Source organism: Mizuhopecten yessoensis, unplaced genomic scaffold (assembly GCF_002113885.1).
Source record: "Mizuhopecten yessoensis strain PY_sf001 unplaced genomic scaffold, ASM211388v2 scaffold7069, whole genome shotgun sequence".
In the NCBI taxonomy this organism is placed as follows: domain Eukaryota; kingdom Metazoa; phylum Mollusca; class Bivalvia; order Pectinida; family Pectinidae; genus Mizuhopecten; species Mizuhopecten yessoensis.
The window spans coordinates 144,724-165,613 of record NW_018406865.1 but is presented as its reverse complement, the minus strand read 5'-3'; the positions used below and the strand labels follow the sequence as shown (position 1 = coordinate 165,613).

General features: G+C 33.4%; 3 protein-coding genes across 3 annotated transcripts in view; all 3 read right to left on the bottom strand.

Annotated features, from left to right (window-relative positions):
- Positions 1 to 3,405: 3,405 nt before the first annotated feature.
- LOC110453049 (multiple epidermal growth factor-like domains protein 10) lies at positions 3,406 to 7,730 on the bottom strand. Its single transcript, XM_021501869.1, has 6 exons — positions 7,700 to 7,730; positions 7,054 to 7,188; positions 6,177 to 6,208; positions 5,738 to 5,835; positions 4,255 to 4,310; positions 3,406 to 4,031 (listed from the first exon to the last, which is right to left on the bottom strand). The coding sequence occupies exons 1-6, from the start codon at positions 7,728 to 7,730 to the stop codon at positions 3,934 to 3,936; spliced, it is 450 nt and encodes a 149-aa protein (XP_021357544.1). The 3' UTR covers positions 3,406 to 3,933.
- Positions 7,731 to 8,083: 353 nt separating this feature from the next.
- Positions 8,084 to 13,092, bottom strand: LOC110453054 (multiple epidermal growth factor-like domains protein 6). The gene is made up of 7 exons (XM_021501872.1): positions 12,974 to 13,092; positions 12,055 to 12,264; positions 10,470 to 10,730; positions 10,059 to 10,193; positions 9,729 to 9,863; positions 8,989 to 9,123; positions 8,084 to 8,212 (listed from the first exon to the last, which is right to left on the bottom strand). Exons 2-7 carry the CDS (start codon positions 12,095 to 12,097, stop codon positions 8,133 to 8,135), a joined length of 789 nt encoding a protein of 262 aa, XP_021357547.1. The 5' UTR covers positions 12,098 to 12,264; positions 12,974 to 13,092; the 3' UTR covers positions 8,084 to 8,132.
- Positions 13,093 to 18,483: 5,391 nt separating this feature from the next.
- The window catches only part of LOC110453048 (cell death abnormality protein 1-like), a 19,318-nt gene continuing 16,911 nt past the window's right edge, over positions 18,484 to 20,890 (bottom strand). Inside the window, exons 12-13 of the mRNA XM_021501868.1 lie at positions 19,915 to 19,970; positions 18,484 to 19,288 (exon numbers count right to left, since the gene is read on the bottom strand). Coding sequence (XP_021357543.1) covers positions 19,200 to 19,288; positions 19,915 to 19,970 — 145 coding nt within the window. The 3' untranslated portion in view covers positions 18,484 to 19,199. The remainder of the gene's footprint in view (positions 19,289 to 19,914; positions 19,971 to 20,890) is intronic.

The following is a 20,890-nucleotide window of genomic DNA, read 5'->3' as shown; positions in this document are numbered from 1 at the left end:
TGTCCCAAACATGATTTATCGAACTTAAATCTGGGCTCATGGCAGACCACAGAAAAGATGTCTGGCTTCGCTTTAAAGGTAGGCAGTAAATGTTATTAAACGATGAGGTCTAGCACTGTCATCTGTTAACATATGCCTTTGCTGCTAGCGTTTGGTTGTCAAAAGGGGGACAACAACTGGTTGTAAGACGTCTCTGATGTACTGATCACCTGCTAGATTTCCTCGTATGGTAACCAAGTCCTACTTACAATCATGAGAGATACACCCCCAAATCATTACATAGCCTCCACCGTAAGGGGCAGTTGGCTAGATTTCCTTAGGTATACGCCGTACTTTTCTGTCACCAAACTCTCATTTGTCCATCGGTGACATGAAACAGGAAACGGCTCTACTCTGACCAATAAATCCTTCGCCAGGTCCTCGAAATCCAACCACATCACACTAAACATCGTGAATGTCGGTCTGCTAGCATGGAACGATTTATTGACTCTAATCCGCTGACTTCAAACGGTTCCTCAATGTTCTTGCAGAAAAACGTCTATTGGGTAGCCATTGGCGTTTAAGAACTGGGCCTGTTGCGAATGGCATCCGCCTTATCAAGCGATGCAGTACACTGTCTTCATGCTGCGTCGTTACAGATGGTCTCGCGGATAAAGTTGGTTTGGGTGTATTTTTGTACTAGTCGGCTTATAGTGATAGCCTATCTGAAGCTTTGAAGGACATTCCTGTTGAGTACATGCCGATTATTTGCCATCTTTGCGTTTCTGATATTTGCCTGCATACCATGTTTACTTGTAATGAATATGTTTGTAAAAACACCGGACTGGAATAGCCAAATTTGAAGCGCACGCGTACTGAATTTAGGGTTACGCATGGGAGGCTTGGTTCACGTGCATACTACGTCGATATCGTACCTTACAGTCACACCTGTATCCTCACATCTTTTTAATGGGACATTGCTCTCGTTATAATCAATATTTGCATTAAAACTGATACTTAAGGTAAAATATTAGTGCTCAATATACCAGGGGGTGCTTACCTTTTTTATTTCAGGATTTACTTTTAACCTATCTTTGTTTATGAGGAAATAAATCAAGAAGAGCACGCTGTAATTTGCGTTCATGTGTAATTTACAGCGCACTCTACTTCATTTATTACCTCATAAAAAAGTGTAGTAAACATGGTAATCCTTTTATCTATAATTATATACCTTCAAGCATAATTCATAAAGAGAGCCGTTAGTTACACCATTTCAATTGTAATTAAATTTGAATGAAAGTGACGAATCATTCGGTTGATTACGGGAACAGCTGTTCAGACAGGTAGACTCTGCCCACTTTTTCCCTTCGAAACAAAACAAAATAGTTCCTCTTTTGCAACTTCGTTATAATATAAAGTTAATGGAAAAGAAATGCATTATAAAAATATAACAATGTGTACTACAAAGATTTATAATAATTATTAAGAAACCATAGTATCTACGCAACAATTACAGAAACACAAAACTTTACTGCGGATGTAGAATTTTAGTTTTAATGTGATGCAGCTTAGCCGACGTGGCGGATAATAAACAGCTGACCAAAGCTGCAATTCAAATCGGTATTTCTTGTGAGATATCATGTTATATAGTTCCATTGTAGCATTCTTGACGTCGATTGCACATTTGTGAAAACACGGCAATTGTAAATAGTTGTGTATAGAAAAGAAATTATCAATTCCATACAACGTAAGCAACAACTGTCCAATATGGCTATGTCGTCCATTTAGAATTCATCAGATGTAGTAAAGGTCAAATGAATGAAAATCCGTTTGTTCCGAAGTGTTGATTTTGAAATGAATGCCTTTTGGCTACAATTGATAGTTCATTTTCTCACCATTATGCAAACCGTGCAAGAACAAATTCCAGGTACAATGTTTCGGCCAACCTCAGAGTCTTGTAACATTGTACGATTGTAACGTAATATTATCACAAGTAATACGTAGTAAGAAAACGATTATTAAAATATTTAATTTATTATTGCAGAAAGCCAAACAAATCAACATTAACTGTACAATATATATGTTTATTTCGACAATGCATGACTCAACTCATCATTGGTGCTACGGTAACAAATGGATCTTTACAAAGTATATTTGTACAACATTTGGAATTAATGTTCGATATAACACCGTTAACGCAGTGGCACGTATTATTTTCTAATTCTCCACGCATTACATAACCAAAACATTGCTTACTTTCCATATTAGACAAGATAATTCATAATTGGTTCAAGATGACATTTGCCGTCACTTTCGTTCTCGTTCTGAACAATTAAAGCTGGTATTGCTTATTTTTTAAACATATCAATATTAGATGGTAAAGAAACAATTAGAGAACACAAAATGTTAACAATACCATTTTTTGAACTCAAAATCGTTGAAGCTAGGGCAAATAATGTTCAAATGAAAGATTGACATGGAGATACTTGAAAAGAGAATACTCCCAGGTGTTCCGGAAGGGTAAGTGCTTCATCGACGACACACGGCATGTAAAGTCGAATACATTTAATACCACTTCCTCACATCGAGAACTCAGGTATTAACAACAAAACCACAATGCATTCCAATGAGCATAATAATAAAAACAAAAACAAAAACAAAAAAGAGCACATTTCCCTTGCGAAACCATAGACCTTGTCCATAGTCTTCATCAACATCTATCACGGAAACCATGTGTTATACGATGGTCTGTCAGCAGTCGACATCTATCACGGAAACCATGTGGTATACGTTGGTCTGTTAGCAGTCGACATCTATCACGGAAACCATGTATTATACGTTGGTCTGTCAGCAGTCGACATCTATCACGGAAACCATGTGTTATACGTTGGTCTGTCAGCAGTCGACGGACAACCTTAAGCGTTTAAAATATGCCGTTTGTGTCATGATTACATAAACGATGCTATGTTAGAGATGAGATGATTTTCATTTTACAAATGTATTCAAGATAACACGGACTACTTTCGTAACAATGTCCTCCCTTTCGATTTACATTTCAGTAGAGTATTTATGACTTTGGATTAAAAAAAAATAGAGGGACTTATTTCTACTGTCAAAGTATAAAGAAAATCTTCCAGTAAGTTCCTTTATTATAAGGTAAAGTTTTTTCTTGTTGATTTTGTTTTCACTCGCATTGAATAGTTCATTTGTTTTTTTATTCATCAAAAACCCATCAGAATAGCATCAAAATATAGATGCTAGTCAGCGGTTACATATCTTCCATAGCTTTGTATGATTTTGATAGAACTACTCGGTAGCGAATGTCGGACATAACACCCCTCAAACAAACAAACAAACAAGATTTTGCATTTGCAACACACAAGTAATTTTTGGATATGAATCTTTTATCGACAATTAATACAAACGCAAAATGGATATCATAAAACTAAATTACAAGGTTTTACAACAGTCATATATGTTGTTCCTGTTTCATAATACACTTTGACCTCAATCTCAAAACAATGTGTTCATAAGATCTTCTCATATTTTTATGAATGATTTCAAGAAAGTCATGGCACTTTGTCATCAATATCACTATCTATATTAATTTTAAAGATATTTTGTAGCCGTGGATAATCGCCGGACGTTCTGATATTTGCTTTATTCTATCAGGATCTTTTTTCTTCAAATGTATGCCTAAGATGAATGGCGCAGTTTTGTTAGTTCGACTTATTACTGATCAAAATAACAATGTTGTTGACGACAGTTTTGTTCCCGAGTCATATATTATATGTATAATGCTAGTATTATAAGTTAACAGATATTTCTATCCAACGCATGCTTGATGTGACCCAAGTTATTACGTTTGAATGCGTTAGTTGTTCTCACATATATCACACACGTATAAAGGAGTCGATTATTAATCTGTAGGTAAATATTATCTCCTTTGCCGTTTTAGCCACACTTCTTGTCTACGGTGTCATAAATGTTTTTTGTTCGTTCAATTTTCGATGTGTCAAGAATTTCATAGTTCTCATTGACATTAACTGTATCTACAAGAAAACAAAATAATGAGATTATCATAAATAAACTCGAGTGTAAATATTAAACGATGCAGTATAAATATGAACTTATTTGCTTTAAGATATATATCGCACGCGTTATTTATCATTGATTTGAATTGCATCAACATTGTTAATGGTAAATAATATTTCCGAACTTCATACATTACAATTATGGTGTTCGTGTTAATTATGCAATGTAAATTATACTTACACTGGTAATGCATTTCGCTGTCAGATTGTGCACGTTCTGACTTTTTCCTTTTGGTTCTGAAATAATTATTTCATACATAATTCCAAACTTGGTTGTGTGCTTTGTTAAAGGTTGTGTGATTGGTTAATAGTAGCACATGTGACCCAAAAGCAGCTGTTCATATTAGTATGAACGGCTGTTTTTTCCATGGGACTACTTTTAAATTTTCCAATTCCCCATTTTTCAGTTAGTAATTGAATTGTCGTTCGAGTTGTCTCCCATCGCATAAAATACACTCGTCGTGAAAAAAATGCTAGACCTACTGTTTATTACTATTTTGTTTTATTAACGTATCTTATTGTTTAAATAAATAAGTTTATACCAGAGTTGTATTCACAACAGTCTATCTTCCGACTTGCGGATCAAAATAGTGGAGACATAAAGAATGTCCAACATTAGAAAGTATCAACTGAGGTGAACTTACATACATATATACTGTACTATCCATGAATTTTATATATCATATACAAATAACACATTTTTTCCATTAATATGTTTCGAAATAATTGATTGGAAAATTGCATATAGTTTGTTGTACATTATATACAAAACTCGCATGTCAATAAATAAAAATTACACCAAATTTGGCAATTATAAATTACTTAGAACTACATATATATTATAAAATGTTACAATTGAAAGGAATTCTTGTTAAATAAACATAATGTTTAACATTTAAATGCTTTTATGAAAAGAAACTATAAAGATACAAAATATGATGTTTGTCGTCTATATATCTAAGCTCTATCGTATTATTCGATAACAGTTATTTACCTTTACACTTGCAAGGATTTATGATATTGTTAAACGATACTGAATAAAAACTGTCAAAATTTGGTGTTATAGTCAAATATTTTTCACATATTGCTGCAGCTTTGTGCTTTATGTTTAAGTAATAGACCATTTAAAAATATATCGTTTTAACTCAGGTGTTTCTGATTTTATCTTTTTAAAAAGAAATATGAATACTCTTTGGTGACAACTGGTAAGGTCAAAAGGCGTTACTTTGTATTGTAAGTACAACGTCACGTTTTATTTCATTATCGTTAACATTTGTACATATAAGAGGTACCAAATACTGCTTTACAAGTTTTCATTTTGTTTCATTTAAATAGTTATTTTAAAGCAAAGTTCCTTGGAAACATGAATTTGAAAATAATGGGTTTTAATTTAAATTTGTTCCCCCTTTAAAGGATCTGTAATTGTATAGAAAGATTCATTTTGCGTGAAATCATATCATAAAACTTTACTATAGTAAAATAGACGTATACATTGACTGTTACCTTATTAACCTAGAAATATTCATTTTGTACAAATCAACCTGTTCATATATAGTTGACAAAACAATATTGAACCAGACATAGTTTGTGCATATTATATAAAAGATATTAACGATAGCAAGAACATCGAATAAGTTGGTTAAATAAATACAAAGTTGTCATACCTTAGACGATCAATTATAAATCCTATGTTGAACCCGATGGAAATAAACAGCAATGATCCAAACAGTATGTAACCTACCAAAGCATCGGATCCTGATTTCTGAAACAAAATTAAACAAATAAGTATTCCGTGAGAAAGGAATTGTATTGAAACGTTACATAAATATATACACACTCTCTTTGTTATATCCTTGTATATTTAATCCTGTTTTTGACATCAGTGTAAATATGTCAAGAGATCAGTTGTAATATTTAGGACATTCTTGTGAAGTGAGAAAGACCGTAAAAATCCTAAAAAAAATATCATATTAAAGATTTTGAGAGATAATTGTTAATATTTGGAACAATCTTGTGAAGTGAAAATGAGCGTAAAAGGGTTCCTATTTTATTAACATAACATGTATAAATTGGAAGACGAACGTTGAATTCATTTGTACTTACCATCGAATTATCTTTACTGTTTATGTTAACGCCTACAATATAAATAGAAACAACAGTTTATTTTATACAAGTTTGTCTATGTAAACATTACATACATTAACAGATTCATTGTATAAAAACTGAACATTATCGTAAACTCGGCCTTAAATCACCAGCATATTTATACCGAAACAAGCATAACAAATGATCAATACTTTATCTTGCTGCTATAGCGATATGATATACTGATCAATAAAGAAGTGTGTTGTGAGACAATTTTGTTCTCTAGTAATATACAATATAATAATTGGTATAATTGCAATTTAACCAACATAAAATCCATGTTACACAACGGGATGGCAGTTCCAATATGACAGCTAGGGTTCCTATACGTGTTCGGAAAAAATAATGTTTTTTTAATGCGGTAACTTGCTATTCTTTCGTACTATAAATATGCTGATTTTAGCAACATTATTCTGTTATGGTGTCATAAATATTGTTTACTAGTTAAATATTTGATAAGGGTGATATATTTGATTTTCAAGTATCAAAATTTGTAAACACCCAAGAGATTTCTAATCATACATCTACAAGTTGAAACAGAAGTTTAAATTTCCCTTGTATTCATTAATACACTCACTCAACATTGCCATTATAAATTACGTATATTCTCATTCACATCAATTACATTGAATGGTTCGTGTTATGAATTTGTTATACATGTCACGGTCAGATGTTGCAGGTCGTGACTTGCTAATTTCATTTGGTGTTTTATCGACTGTAGATTATTCCTAACTCATAAACTAATATGTTTGCAATACTCTCACGTTTATCGAGCTTATACAAATGAACGTATGCTAATACGAAGAGTATGTAAATAAAACGTTTATCTGAATACCTTGGTCACATGCCGAACCTGTCCAGCCAACATCACATCCCGCCACGTTACATAATCCGGTGAATCTGTCACATCCGGGTTTGGTACAGTGACATATGTTATCACAGTTATTACCAAACGAACTGATGTTGCAAGCTAATTGGATAGACAATATAAATAATCAAATTTTCTGTGAAATTGGCAATGATATCGGCTGAAGCATTGTTGCAGGTATTTATTCTGACACGGTTTACACGTAATGCTAAATTGAGTATAGTTTACTTGTTGTAGCTAAACATTTGTAACGTCATCAAGGATTTTATAGACACCTCCCCCTTTGTGGTGTATTCGGAACACTTTAACATTTTCAGACATATATTTGTCATTCGTTGGACTTCAGTTTAATTAATGAGGCATAAGTGGGCGAAATGGCGATATGGTGAAATAAAATGATGAATAATAACTTAGTTTGTTTTTCTACATCTAAAGATAAAAATCCAATTAGCGCTTCCTTTATTCGTACTTAAACGATATTTTTACATTTAGAGCATATGTCGGGATTGGAAACCACACTGCAACAATGGAGAGCTTTCTCCTTAAAAAATCGATTTTGCTATATATTTGCCATTATCTCTATTACAATTAGGTCCTTGCCATCCAAGCGCACATCCGGACACGATACAATTCCCGCTGGTCATGTCACATCCGGGAGTAGCGAAGTTGGAAGTGATTTACAATCTTTGCCATATGTACCAATATCGCATGCTTTCATTCCAAATCGATGAAAAAAACGTATTTATCAATTTCATTTAAATACTGGTTAAACATAGCTGCATTGAAATATATAAAAAAATATTTATCAAGCCAAGCATAGACATTTTTTTGAAATATGTGCAAAGCGGATTGATATGTATCTTTTAAAAAACAGAAGCCTTTCAGATTGCATTTATTGTTACATGTGTGTAGTACAATTTTTTTTTTTTATCTATTTATCATTTCAAACGATTAACGACGAATATACTATACATGATGAAGATTGTATTACCTTTGTCGCACGACAGTCCTTCCCATCCTGCCTCACAACCAGACCTGATACACACTCAATTCGTTCTGTTACATCCAGGAATCTCACAGTGACATATCTCTTTACAGTCCACACCAAAGTATCCGGTGAGACAGACTGAAATCATGTCATAAAAACTGTAAGAATGTGACATGTGAAGTACATATTCTTCACATTATAGCTACAAGTAATACAACAAAGTGGAATATATATAAAAATAACATCCAAATTCCTTGTGATGATTAAATATAAAAGAAACGAAACAAAGAGCTTCATAGTTGCTCCCTTGCTTCCACCTAGTAGATAATTTATATTACCCGGGGCAATCTAAAGTATTGTCATACGTTACTGTATAATTTTAAACAAAATTTGTAATGGCCTTTGAATAATTTATATTGCATGTATATATGTACGTTTGCAGCACACCACTTCCCCTTCAATTGTATTATGAATGTCCTCTTCTGTTGTTTCATAAACAAATTCTTTTTTCTTATTGTAATATACTCAATAATAAACTATTTCAAAGGTTTATTAATAAATAAAAAGCACAGAGTGGCTAACTTAATTGTTTCTGGACTCGTTTTATTATGAAATTCCATGGATCATTCTTTGATGGGATTTTTTTTTTTAATTACGTCTTTCGGAAAACCATATCATTCAAGAACCCCTTAAAACAAATTGACAATCTGACATCGGATCTATTTTTTTAACTTTTGTTTTTACTTTTGTTTAATGTTTAAAGAATATTTTGCCGACAAATCTATCTACGAGTACATCACATTTCTGGATGATTTAATTTAGATTTTGAAACTCATATAGTCATCGTGATCATGTCATGACAAACACGGAAACACTGTTCAATGCCCAATCTTTTTTATCATATAAATAAGTACCCTTATCACAAGCCATTCCTGTCCATCCAGGTTCACATCCTGGCTGTGTACAGCTCCCGTTAAATTGGTCACATCCCGGTAAAGCACAGTGACATGTCTGTAAACAGTTCTCGCCAAAGTTGCCGGCTCCACACTCTGAATAAATAGCATGTGTTATTTAGATAATGTTAATGTTAGCATAATTTGAATTGTTTGATATGATTTCAGAATACTAACATTCCCAATGCAAGTTCCCCTATAAGCATTATCAGCGTCATTTTGAAGGTTCTCCTTCCGCGTCTAATAGAGCAAATGAGACAACCGTTAGAAGCAAACATTTTTGTGACGTTAAGCTAGTTCAGGAATCTTGAACTCAGGTAATACATATTATGAACGTAATAAAATGAGGCTTCATGTTAAATATGTTTGTAACGTAACCGGCTTGCGTTCATACCGGCATGGAATTGTGAACAAAATGCCTTTAAATCATTGAGAACAAATTATTATGGAAACAGCACAAATAAACTGTCACCAATATAAATTGTCTAAAAGTTCTATTTCAGATATATTGCTCTCATTTAGATCATTCACTTGTAGTGTAGGAATCTGCTGTAACATTTCTTGACTAACACGAATCTTATGTTTAAGAGTAGGTGAAATCAAACGCAAACTATTGATGTTTTATAATAATGTAGATATGTTAATCAAAATAGAGAATCACATATATGAAATGTAATAAAACAAGGCAATTAAATTAGTACTCGTATCATAAGCTCTCCCTTGCCATCCTGCTTCACATCCTGGCACGGCGCAGCTACCATTTTCTCTATCACATCCGGGTTGTGAACAATGACACGTGTGGTTACAGTTCATGCCAAATTTGCCACTTCCACATTCTGAAAAAAACCCACCTACTAATATTAGAACTAACTCATTTTCAGAACTAGTAATCACACAGGTACAGTACATGTACAAAATTGCACATTCGAAACTAAATGAAATTTCCAAATTAGCAACGTATGTTGATAAACCGACGTGACATATACATTAAGTGTTATATTGTATATGTAGACATATCTAAGTCATTTTACCTTCAGAGCAGTGTGGTCCCATCCATCCACTCTGACATCCAGTGACGTCACATAGTCCGGTATCAGGATCACATCCACCCACACCACAGTGACATATTCCCGAACAGGTAGATCCAAAACGATTTACCGGACATCCTAATGGAAGGATATACACGGCTCATTGTTCAGGTCACTATTAATTCACAGCATAATAATAAAGTAAAAATATTTCGTAATATTGTCATCCAATAATCATTAGGATTTGAAAACATAAAATGTCCTAATATTTTCCTTCTGAAATAATGAAAGAGAGGCATGTACAATGTACCATATATAGTCATATGACATTAAAATGTGAGGTGACTTGTGTTCGATTTAATGTTTAGTAACTGAAATAAGGTTATTAAGATTATAGCGAACATTTATATTTACCAAAAACCTGCACCTCACATAATTCCAACACAGCGTTTGTTGTCGAGTAGTATCGATAAGACTTAGGCCCATTATCAGCGGGACGCATGTTGTAGAATATGACATATCGTCCGTCAACAGGACAACAACGAGATTGGTTGAATGATGGAAGTTCTGGATCCTTTGTGTCGTCATGAAAACATAGATGCCATGTACTTCGAAGACTGTCCAAAACGGTCATGTTGGAAACATAAAGATAAAATCCAGAAAGGCGAAAGGGATCTGGAATAGAGGTTTTTTTATGAAATAGTGAATCCTTTTATATTTATTGCTGCAATTTCTATTGTTAAGAAACAAAATGAAACGAATATATAAATAAATGCTACTACTTAAATTTCAGAATATGTTGAAGACAGGTTTGAGTTTATCGTTTTTGGTACATTCGTGAAAATACTTAAACGGACAAGAAAAACCTTTTTCACCTCCGTAGACTTGGAGGCATTTTCAAACTATATAAAAGACATTGGTCTGTCTTATTAACTGTTACGCCATTAATTTAACCTATATGACGGGTTTTTTCGGCATTTATCAATACATTTTCCTATTTCATTCTTTACACGATATTGTTAACTTTACTTTCCTATTTTCCCCCTTTATACTATCTTAACTTTCAAAGATTATTCTGTTTGTTATTTCATTAGATTTACGATGGTTGCGCCATAACAAATCAACACAAGTTGTCGATGGGCCATTACACTCGGACAAACAAACAAACATTTAACCAGAAAAAATGTATAACACTACTTGAAGTTATACGAAAGACATGTTGATTGTATTTTTTAAGAGTTCTTAAAACATGAAGTCTTTGTAACGCCATGTTTCATTATTTAATAGCTATGCCACATCGTAACACGTTACTTTTCAGTACATACTTAAAGATCTATTTAAAACTGTACTTTGATATGAAAAATACTCTAATGAATATACAATTACGATTGTCGTTAAGGTTTTCGGATAATTCAAAACAGTTAACTGCTACTTACATACTTCCATTTAAGCACGTAAATCTACAAACATTGTACCTACAATGGTAAGAATATCCCTCCATTTTCAGCACCGTGTTAGCAACAGACAAATTTAATACGCAACTTGGGTTATTGTGTCGGTCATAAACGTTTATTTGAAATATTTTACAAATTTAAATGAAGAAGACATTTGATCAAATGCTTTTTGAGTAACATAGTTTAATATATATCACTGATTTAAATTAGTAGAGGGACCACGGAATCAAATCAAAAATAGATTGTGGGTTTTTCCCTTTTGGGCAGAAGATTTAATAGGAAGGTGAATGCCTCGGGGCCTGCTGGTTTGATATTAAGGTGGCAGAAGGTTCAAAAATTGTATGTGTGGGTTGAGCGATATATATAGATGTAATATGTATAAAAAAAAATTAAAAAAATTCAAGTTCGGTTTTGTCTGGGTGAGTTTATTAAGAAAAAAACATTTTGTTTTTGCGCTTTTTTTGCAACATTTTCTCATCTGCTTTATACTCATATACTCTCCCACAATAAATACACTAGTGTGTTTAGCAAATACCATTACTTACAATCCTGTCTGTACGTGATATTTATAGTTTTTATCCTCGACATTTGTTGAAGGTCAACAATCCACCATGCCGTCGATGATCCTGTTGGGTTCGTGCTACTACAACTTCATCCTCCAACATCTTTTCCTATCACACCATCTACTGCTTTGTCAGCTCCCCACACGCCGTAGACAGAACTCTGTGACGCTCGCTTTCCTTGTGCAATGTTATCTACCAGAATGAAAGCAGTATGCATGCATTTCGTAATAATATTTAAATAGTGCTTTTGAATGAATCTTGCTCATCAAATTTATACTTTAAGTAAACAAAGAAAACAAAAACAATGTCCTCAAAAACAAGGTTGTTGATTACCTATTTTTCATAGTGTAAGCTACAATTGTCACGTACTACAAATTGTTAGTAAATTATGTTTAGAGTTTATGAAGAAGGCCCATATACAACTTTAGGTGATACAAAGTAGATGGTCTGTTTGCTAAAGATCATTTGAGAGAGTTTGCCATTGCCAAACACATGTGTGAATATACCATTATAAAATATCTCACAGACATATGAGTGTCTCCTTTCACTATTGATATACATAACACTTAGCTGGATTTAAAGGGTTGATCTCTCAAAAATGTTATCTCTGTTGTCAAACACGAACTACCTTCTACACATCATATGTATGAAAGCTGTGGCTAACGTCCTGACTAGACATATATAGCAATTATATGTACGATATGAAATCTGGCTCGGTATCTATCTTGTTACACTGTAGTTGTCATTAATCCGTGAAAGAGTGATATTTAAACACGAAGTATTATCATCTAAATTAAAACTGGATAATTATAAGGATATTTCTAAATACTGATATAGTATACTTCAAATTACTTCTATGGTTCGTTGTGATTATAGCCAATATGAATGAAATATTACTTACATGACGAATAAACAAAATTAGGAAAACCAGCAAAACATCCTATGACAATAAGTTGTAGGATCTCACGTTTAGTCCTGCCAGACGTCATGATGAAGGTAAAGAATGCAAAAATGCGTTGCTCTCGTCCAGCTCCACCCGTATCGACACCAGGAAGTTTACAGAAGGAGATAAGAGAACGATCTTGTAAATGTGTATTAGGGTAGTGATATACGACATACACACTACACTTTATCACATTTAGATAACTGTGGGTGCCAAAGCGTGTGTGACACGATAGTAAAACCAATAAGTTATATGTGTTTAAAATCAATACGAGAAAAGGATAATGTGTAGTGTTAAAAAAAAAAAAAAAAAAAAACCTCACACTATCATCAAGCTGCATTTTGGCGTCAAATATATTTGTATTGTAAAGTAAATGAAATAGATAGATATACTACAAATATAAAGCAACAAGTAAATGTTTGTCTCATAAAACAGGTATTCGTACGTTGATATCTTATTCTAGGGACATAAAAAATACTGAAAGATTAGATTTGATAAAACAATAGTACGGAGGCCTAGCGATATCAATCTGGATAAAGATCTCGTTAAAATGCTTCCATTATCTAACATGATAGCTACCTCGTTTAAACGTGAACATTATTTCTTTAAATGCGTTAAACAGTGCTTCATTAATCTTGAAAACTATTCATTTACTCATAGGGAGTAATCATTGAAAGCAACTTACAAAAGTCTGTTAAAATTGACACTGGTTTTGAGAAAAACGACGAAAATAGAATTTGTTAATGGGCGCATGAAGGACGAATCACGGCGATGTTCAGGAGGTGTTTGCAGTAGTATACATAAGACTTAGACTTTGATTCAGATGACATAAAACTTATCTCAATAAGGAACAATTATGTTAGATAAATGGTACAGATTGGTAAGCACAACATGAGGAACCTGGAGCAAAACAAGTGTTATACGTAACGAGGAAATTACTTCATTCAAAACCAGAAACCTCGTGCGTTTCCCGACGGGGCATGTGAGAAACGTCCTTGATCGACTTTAAACAATCAGGTATAAAATGATAAGCTATATAGAGTAATCAACACTTTCACGGAAATGTAATCAAATCATTCTGCTCACTTTGAAAACAATTAACAGTGTCAATTACTCAAAAAAAAGACCTAAGTACATTTGAAAACTCTGTCCTAAGCTCTGTGAATGAATCAAAGGTTTTAGAAAGCTTTATTTTGAACTACATGTATGGAAAAAAACTAATTCAATATCATGCTTTGCTTTACATGTAAAAGTGCCTATCTTAAAGTGTGATCACACCCACTAGATGAGTAATGCGTTTTACTTAGAAAATTATAAGATAACTGAACAATTTCCTCGGTAAACGTTGTCTGCTGATAAGAGGTTATATCAGCAAATACTGTAGCACTTATCTTATACTTCTTGAAAAAGAGGATATCGTAAGGTGGCTATCGTTAGGTCATTTTGAACACGTATGACAAATCCCTTTTCTAGTTAAAGTGGTGAGAAATTTCAAAGATTGGATTTCTACAGTTGAAACTATATCATTCGTGTCTTAGCAAATGGAAACCAGACATCTTTTTGATAAACATGCAAACATAACATGTTACATAAAAGTATGAGGAAAACAAACATATGTACAGTGTACTTGTACATTTATAAAGGGTAATATGTACATGAGATAATAACACGAATGCGAAGTAGGAAAACAAATATCTTAATCAACTTGTAAGTCAATAAATACACACTGAAAAAGATTAAGCAACCCCTTGGGGTTTTTTGGTGTTTTTTTATTGACAATTGATCGAATTTGAGAACGGTAGAACACGTACAGTAGTAGTATTGATTTATATTTGGAAAGTGCTAAATATAAAACGAGGCCAAGGTATTGCCGTGGATAAATTATGTAACTTCTTAAAGTACTGGTCAAGGCTTCGAATAAATCAATAATGTCCACGTGTCATTACTTTGACCAATGCTCGTGTAATCTAATTTTAGCACCTATAAATACTGGGGTCATATATAACGGAAAGTGCGCACTTGAGAATCGCCAGAGTAATGTTTATGTAGTTTTAGAGAAGTTGTACACATGTAGTTTTGTTAGTTTTAGAGTTTTATTGTTATTCGTAGATTAGTTAGAATGGAGACTGAAAGTGGATGTTGTGTGAAAGAACTATAACGTTAGTACAGGCAAATTCGTCACATTAATAAAGGTTTCAGTTAATTATTCGTCCAAATTCGCGTGTACCGAAATGCCGACGAGCACTAGTACAGCAGAAGATTGACAGAAGTTCTTATATATAAACATTGTTATAAAAACGCCTGAATGACGTTACGCACCAACATTTATGTGTCGTCATAAGGCATTCAGTGGTTTTGATCAAATGTGCAGGCAGTTTCGTCACCTTCAAACATTTCACGTATTTGCAAGTAATGTCAGTGTTTAATTGTACAATTTTGTAGTTTTATGTTACACAAGTCGTACTGATGCTAACATCTCCAAATGCGTGTGTGTAACAGTGATTGACACTGAAATAAATGATTTTTAAGCTGTGATACTTAATTTTCGGTAACTTGAATAAACTGATTATGGCTGTTTGAGTAAGATGGCTTGGATCGGCTGAGATGAGGTGAATGTACATGCATCGCAATAAAGACTCAGTCCTGAAAAAATATAAACTTCCAAATCGGTGCTCAGAGTTATATTTTTCATCGGGTCCGGATGAGAGGGTCCAGTGCTTCCAAAGGTCGACCCCCCCCCTCCCCCCACCGCTTAGTTATCGAACCGAGAGTCAGTGTAATTTCCATAAACAAGCATATGATCGTCTGAACATTGTATTTACCAAAGTGCACTAGTAAAAAAAAAATTACTTGCATTGACGGCTCAGTTGACCATATAACTGCAATTATCGTTGATATACGGGTATTTTTTATTTTGTATGTAATACATTTACACTCACAACCAATAGGTCTTAGTTTAATGAGTTTAGATGACCAGATGTCCGTCGCACAGACTGATTATACACAAATATTTAAGATTCTGTATGTATTCACGTCAAATTTATGTGTTATGGCGTCATATGGCATTTTCGTCACAGGATGGTGAATTTGGATGCATGGCGAATTTGCCAGCACTAACGTTAGAGGATTACGGAAGAGAAATGAACGTGTTGTGAGCCGTGCATCGTTTACCGTTGAACTTTACTTGCTGGAGTTAATAAATATGTGAACTTTATTTCTTTTGTCTGTTTTCAATCGCACCACACTTCCATCCCACGACAAACTCGACGCCTCCTATCCGTTTAATAACGAGGCTTGTTGCGAATGTCATCCGTCTAACCAAGCGATGCAGTGCATTGTGTTTACGCTGCGTCGTTATAGGGGTCTGTCGTATATTGGAATGTATTTTAGAGTTGGTTGACTGACCAGTCGGCTGATTCCTGTATTGTGTTAGCGTTTCAGACGTACAGCAGCTTTGAATGACATTCCTGTTGAGTACATGCCGATTATTTGCCAGCTTTGTGTCCATGATATTCGCCTTCGTATGATGTTTACTTGTAGTGGATATGCTTTTAAAAACACCGGACTTCAATACCCACATTTGAAACGCGGGCATACTCAATTTTGGGTAATGCTTTTGAGGTATGGTTCACGTGCACGATACGTCGATATCATACCTTCCAATCACAACTGTTTGATCACGTCTTTTTATTGTAACATTGTTTTCGTTATAATCAATATTAGCATTAAACGGAAGCTTATAGTAACATATTAGATGTTCAATACACCAGGGGTGCTTGAAAGTTTATTTTTTATCAAATCCAAACAAGGTCAGCAACTTAACTACACAATATGGTTATCTCGTCCATTTAAAACTCATCAGATGTAGTAAAGGTCAAAAGAATGGATTGCAATGTGTTACCAACTATGATGTTTGAAATGAACGACTTAAGGCTGCAATCGATAGTTCATTTTCTCACCATCATGCAAACCGTGCAAGAACAAATTCCAAGAAATTCCAGGTACAATGTTTCGGCGAACCTCAGATAATAATTGTCTAGCAGCAGAGACCTGGAACATACCCTTGTACTATTGCAACGTAAAAAATCACAAGGAATACGAAGTAAGAAACACTTATCAAAACATTAAATTTATTGTTGCAAACAAATAAACATTCATTTACTGTACAATATATGTGTTTATTTCGATCATTTAGGTCCCATCAGTGGTACTACGATAACAAATAATTCTTTACGAAGTATATTTGTACAATATTTGGGATTAATTTTCTATTTAACACTGTTAACGCAGTGGTGCGTTATTTTTTTCTAATTCTCCACGCATTGCATAATCAAAACAATGCTGAATTCCAAATATTTAACAAAATAATTCCTGATAGGTCCCAGATGACAGTTATGGTTACTTTTTTTTCTCGTTCTGAACAATTAAAGCTGTTATTGCTTATTTTATTAAACCAGCGAAATAGACATAAAATCATACGACGGTAGAGAAACAACAATAAGATAATTTCGAAGTGTTAACAAAATCATAATGCGAACTCAAAATCATTGAAACTAGGGCAACCTACTATCAAATGAAATATTTACAAGGTACTTGAAAAAGTACAAAGAGAATAAGACCAGTGGTTCCGGAAGAGTAAGTGTTTTCTGCTTTATCGCCGAGGTCCGTCATATAAATCTAAGTCGAATCCAGTTGATACCACGTCCTGACATCGATAACTCGGGTAGTAACAACAAAACCACGATGCACTCCTATGACCTTTAAATCTCACAAAGAAAGAGTTATTTCCCTTGCGAAGTCTGAATGCCACCACAAAACTTGTCCATAATCTTCATCAACATGCACCTTTGGAAACCATGTGTAATAAGTTTATCCGTCAGTAGTCGGTGGACAACCTTAACTGATATTAACATGTACAGTGTGTGTGTTAATTACGTAAACGTTCACTTTACAAATGTATTCAACATAACACGGACTACTTTCGTAACAATGTCCTCACTCGCGATTTTTTCTTTTAAGTAGTTTGGTCATGACGTGGGATAAAAAAAACCATAGAGGAACGTATTTCTACTGTGTCATAATATAAACTTCATTTCTTCATTATTAGGCAAATTTTTTCTTACTGATTTTGTTTTCATTCATAAGAACATCAGATCACTCATGTCTGATGTTTAACAAATAACCGGAAATCCACGGTATATTCACTCGCTCCCAAAATATATATGCTAGTTAGCAGTTACATATCCTCCATAGGTTTGTATGGTTTCGATATAACGTTTTCGACGAGTATTTGTCAGTATTAGAGTACAAATTTAATAACAAGTTTATAATAAACATAAAGCTATTTGTTGTTTTTGTGTTGTTCGTCTTCCGAATAACCAAACTACTCGGTAATGAAACGCGGACGTAAAACCACTCAAACGAACAAACAAGTTTTTGCATATGCGACACTTAAGTAATTCTTTGATATGCAACTTTTATCGACAATTAATACAAACGCAAATTAAATATCATCTAACTGAATTATAATAGTTAACAACATTGTTTTATGTTGCTCCTGTTACTTCGTACATTTTGACCTCTATCTCAAAACACGGTGTTTATTTGCTATTTCAATATATTTTTATGAATGTTTTCGAGAAGGTCATGGCACTTCGTCATCACTACATCACTATATCACTATCCACATTAACTTAAAAGATATTTTGTAGCCGAAGGTAATCGCCGGATGTTCTGATATTTGCTTTATTTCATCAGTATATTAAAATTAACACTGAACAACATTACATACATGTATTTATGTATCTCATGTTACTGAAGTTGTATGATCTCGCCGCAGTTAGGAGATTTCTTGAATTCCCAGTGCAAAGGTTTAGCGCTGTTTCTTGTAGATAGGATTTTTTTCTTCAGATGTATGTCTTAGATGAATGGCGTAGTTTTGTTAAGTCGACTTATTCCTGATCAATACAGAAGTGTTGTGGACGACAGAATTGTTCCCGAGTCATATATTATATGTATTATGCTAGTATTATAAGTTAACCAATATTTATGTACAACGCATGCTTGATGTGACCTAAATTATCACGTTTGAATGCGTCAGTTGTTCTCACATATATCACACACGTAGAAAGTAGCTGATCAATTATATGTCTGTAAATATTATCTCTTTGCCGTTTTAGCCACACTACTTGGCCCCGGTGTCATAAATGTTGTGAGTATGTTCAACTTTAGATGTGTCAAGAATGTCGTAGTTTTCATTGACATTCACCGTATCTACAAGTAAAACATAACAAGATTATCATAAATTGACTCGTGTTTAAACATTAAAATATGCGGCACAGATATATAGGATCCTACATGAGATTCCATTTCATATGAGATTTATGAAACGAGTCTAAGAATGTTTCAATTTGGCAAGCTAAAATGAAATATTCGTGACGAGTTTTATATATTTCATATGAAATAAAAACGAGTGTAAGATCCTTTTTAGCACACAAAATGTGTGCCATTTACTCGTGTAAAACGACAATTTTCATGCAACCTTGAAATGCAAAAAGCCGCCATTTTGATTCCAGTGCGTAAGTCTGTGACGTCATGTACTTATCCTAGGCGTGACGTCACAATTGAAACAATTGAAACTTACAACCAATCGCAGGACTGATAGTTCATATTACATGGGTAAATACGCAAAAAAATATGACATGTGTATATTCACTGGATAACACAGTACATTATGTGATTAATGAACGTATGTGCTAAAAGATACATGTAAATAACGCACGCATTAATTAGTATTGATTTGAATTGCGCCATCATCATTAGTGATACAGAATCTTTCCGATCTCCATACATTATTATTATAGAGTTCGTTTTATGAACGCAATATAAATTATACCTACTCTGGTAATGCATTGCGTTGTCAGATTGTAGATGTTTTGACTTTTTCCTTTTGGTTCTGAAATAATGATTTCATATGTAAATCCAGTAATTGGTTGATTAAAAACAACAACAAAATATTCGTGTGTCAACAAAACCGTTAAAAGTATTTTGGCAATACTGTCATGCTTCATTTATCAGTTTTCTATATTGCACACGAAAAAGAAACACAAGTTGCAAAAAGCTAATTTTTGACAAACTTTGCGTTTGCTATTACATCATATATAGCTAATTCATTTTTCTCCGATTCTATATTTAGACAAAAAAAAATATTTGACAATTGCATATTGTTTGTTGTGTACAAAACTCGTATGTCAATATATAATAATTGCACCAAATGTGGCAATTACAAATCATTTAGAACTGAATAGAAAATAAAAAAATATCAGAAATAATATGAATTACTGTTAAGTAAACCTATTTTTTATCATTTAAAATGCTGTTTTAAAAAGTTAACATCATGACACAAATTATTATAATGGTTGTTTTATATAGTCTATGTATCTAAGCTGGATCTTATTGTTCGATAAAAGTAACATACCTTTACACTCACAGTTTTTTTTTTATATTGGTAAACGATCCTAAACGAAAACTGTTCAAAACGTTGGTGTTTAAATCAAGTATTTATCACATATTTCTGCAGCTTTGTGCTTTATGTGTAAGTATTAGACCATTTGAAAATAAATCTCGTGTTAATTCAAGTATTTGCGTTTCAAGTACAACGACACGTTTTATTTCAATATCGTGAACATTTGTACAGATAATAGGTATCCAATACTAAAATATCACGATTTTCTCTCTTTTACAAGTTTTCGTTTTGCTTCACATTTATATAGGGTGTTTTTTAAAGCCAAGGTATTTTGAAGCACAGATTTGGAAACAGAGGGTATCATTTTAGTAAATAGTAAAATAGTAACCCCCCTACCCCCCTCCCCCCCC

Coding starts and splice junctions, on each gene's coding strand:
- LOC110453049 (XM_021501869.1), bottom strand. CDS start 7,730: ATGACCAGCGGGAATTGTATCGTGTCCGGAT. Junction 4,311..5,737: donor TTTATAATTGATCGTCTAAG/GTATGACAACTT, acceptor TAATTATTTCAG/AACCAAAAGGAAAAAGTCAG. Junction 4,032..4,254: donor CAGCGAAATGCATTACCAGT/GTAAGTATAATT, acceptor GTTTTCTTGTAG/ATACAGTTAATGTCAATGAG.
- LOC110453054 (XM_021501872.1), bottom strand. CDS start 12,097: ATGTCGAGGATAAAAACTATAAATATCACGTACAGACAGGATT. Junction 9,864..10,058: donor GGGACCACACTGCTCTGAAG/GTAAAATGACTT, acceptor GGTTTTTTTCAG/AATGTGGAAGTGGCAAATTT. Junction 8,213..8,988: donor AGGAATGGCTTGTGATAAGG/GTACTTATTTAT, acceptor ACATGATTTCAG/TCTGTCTCACCGGATACTTT.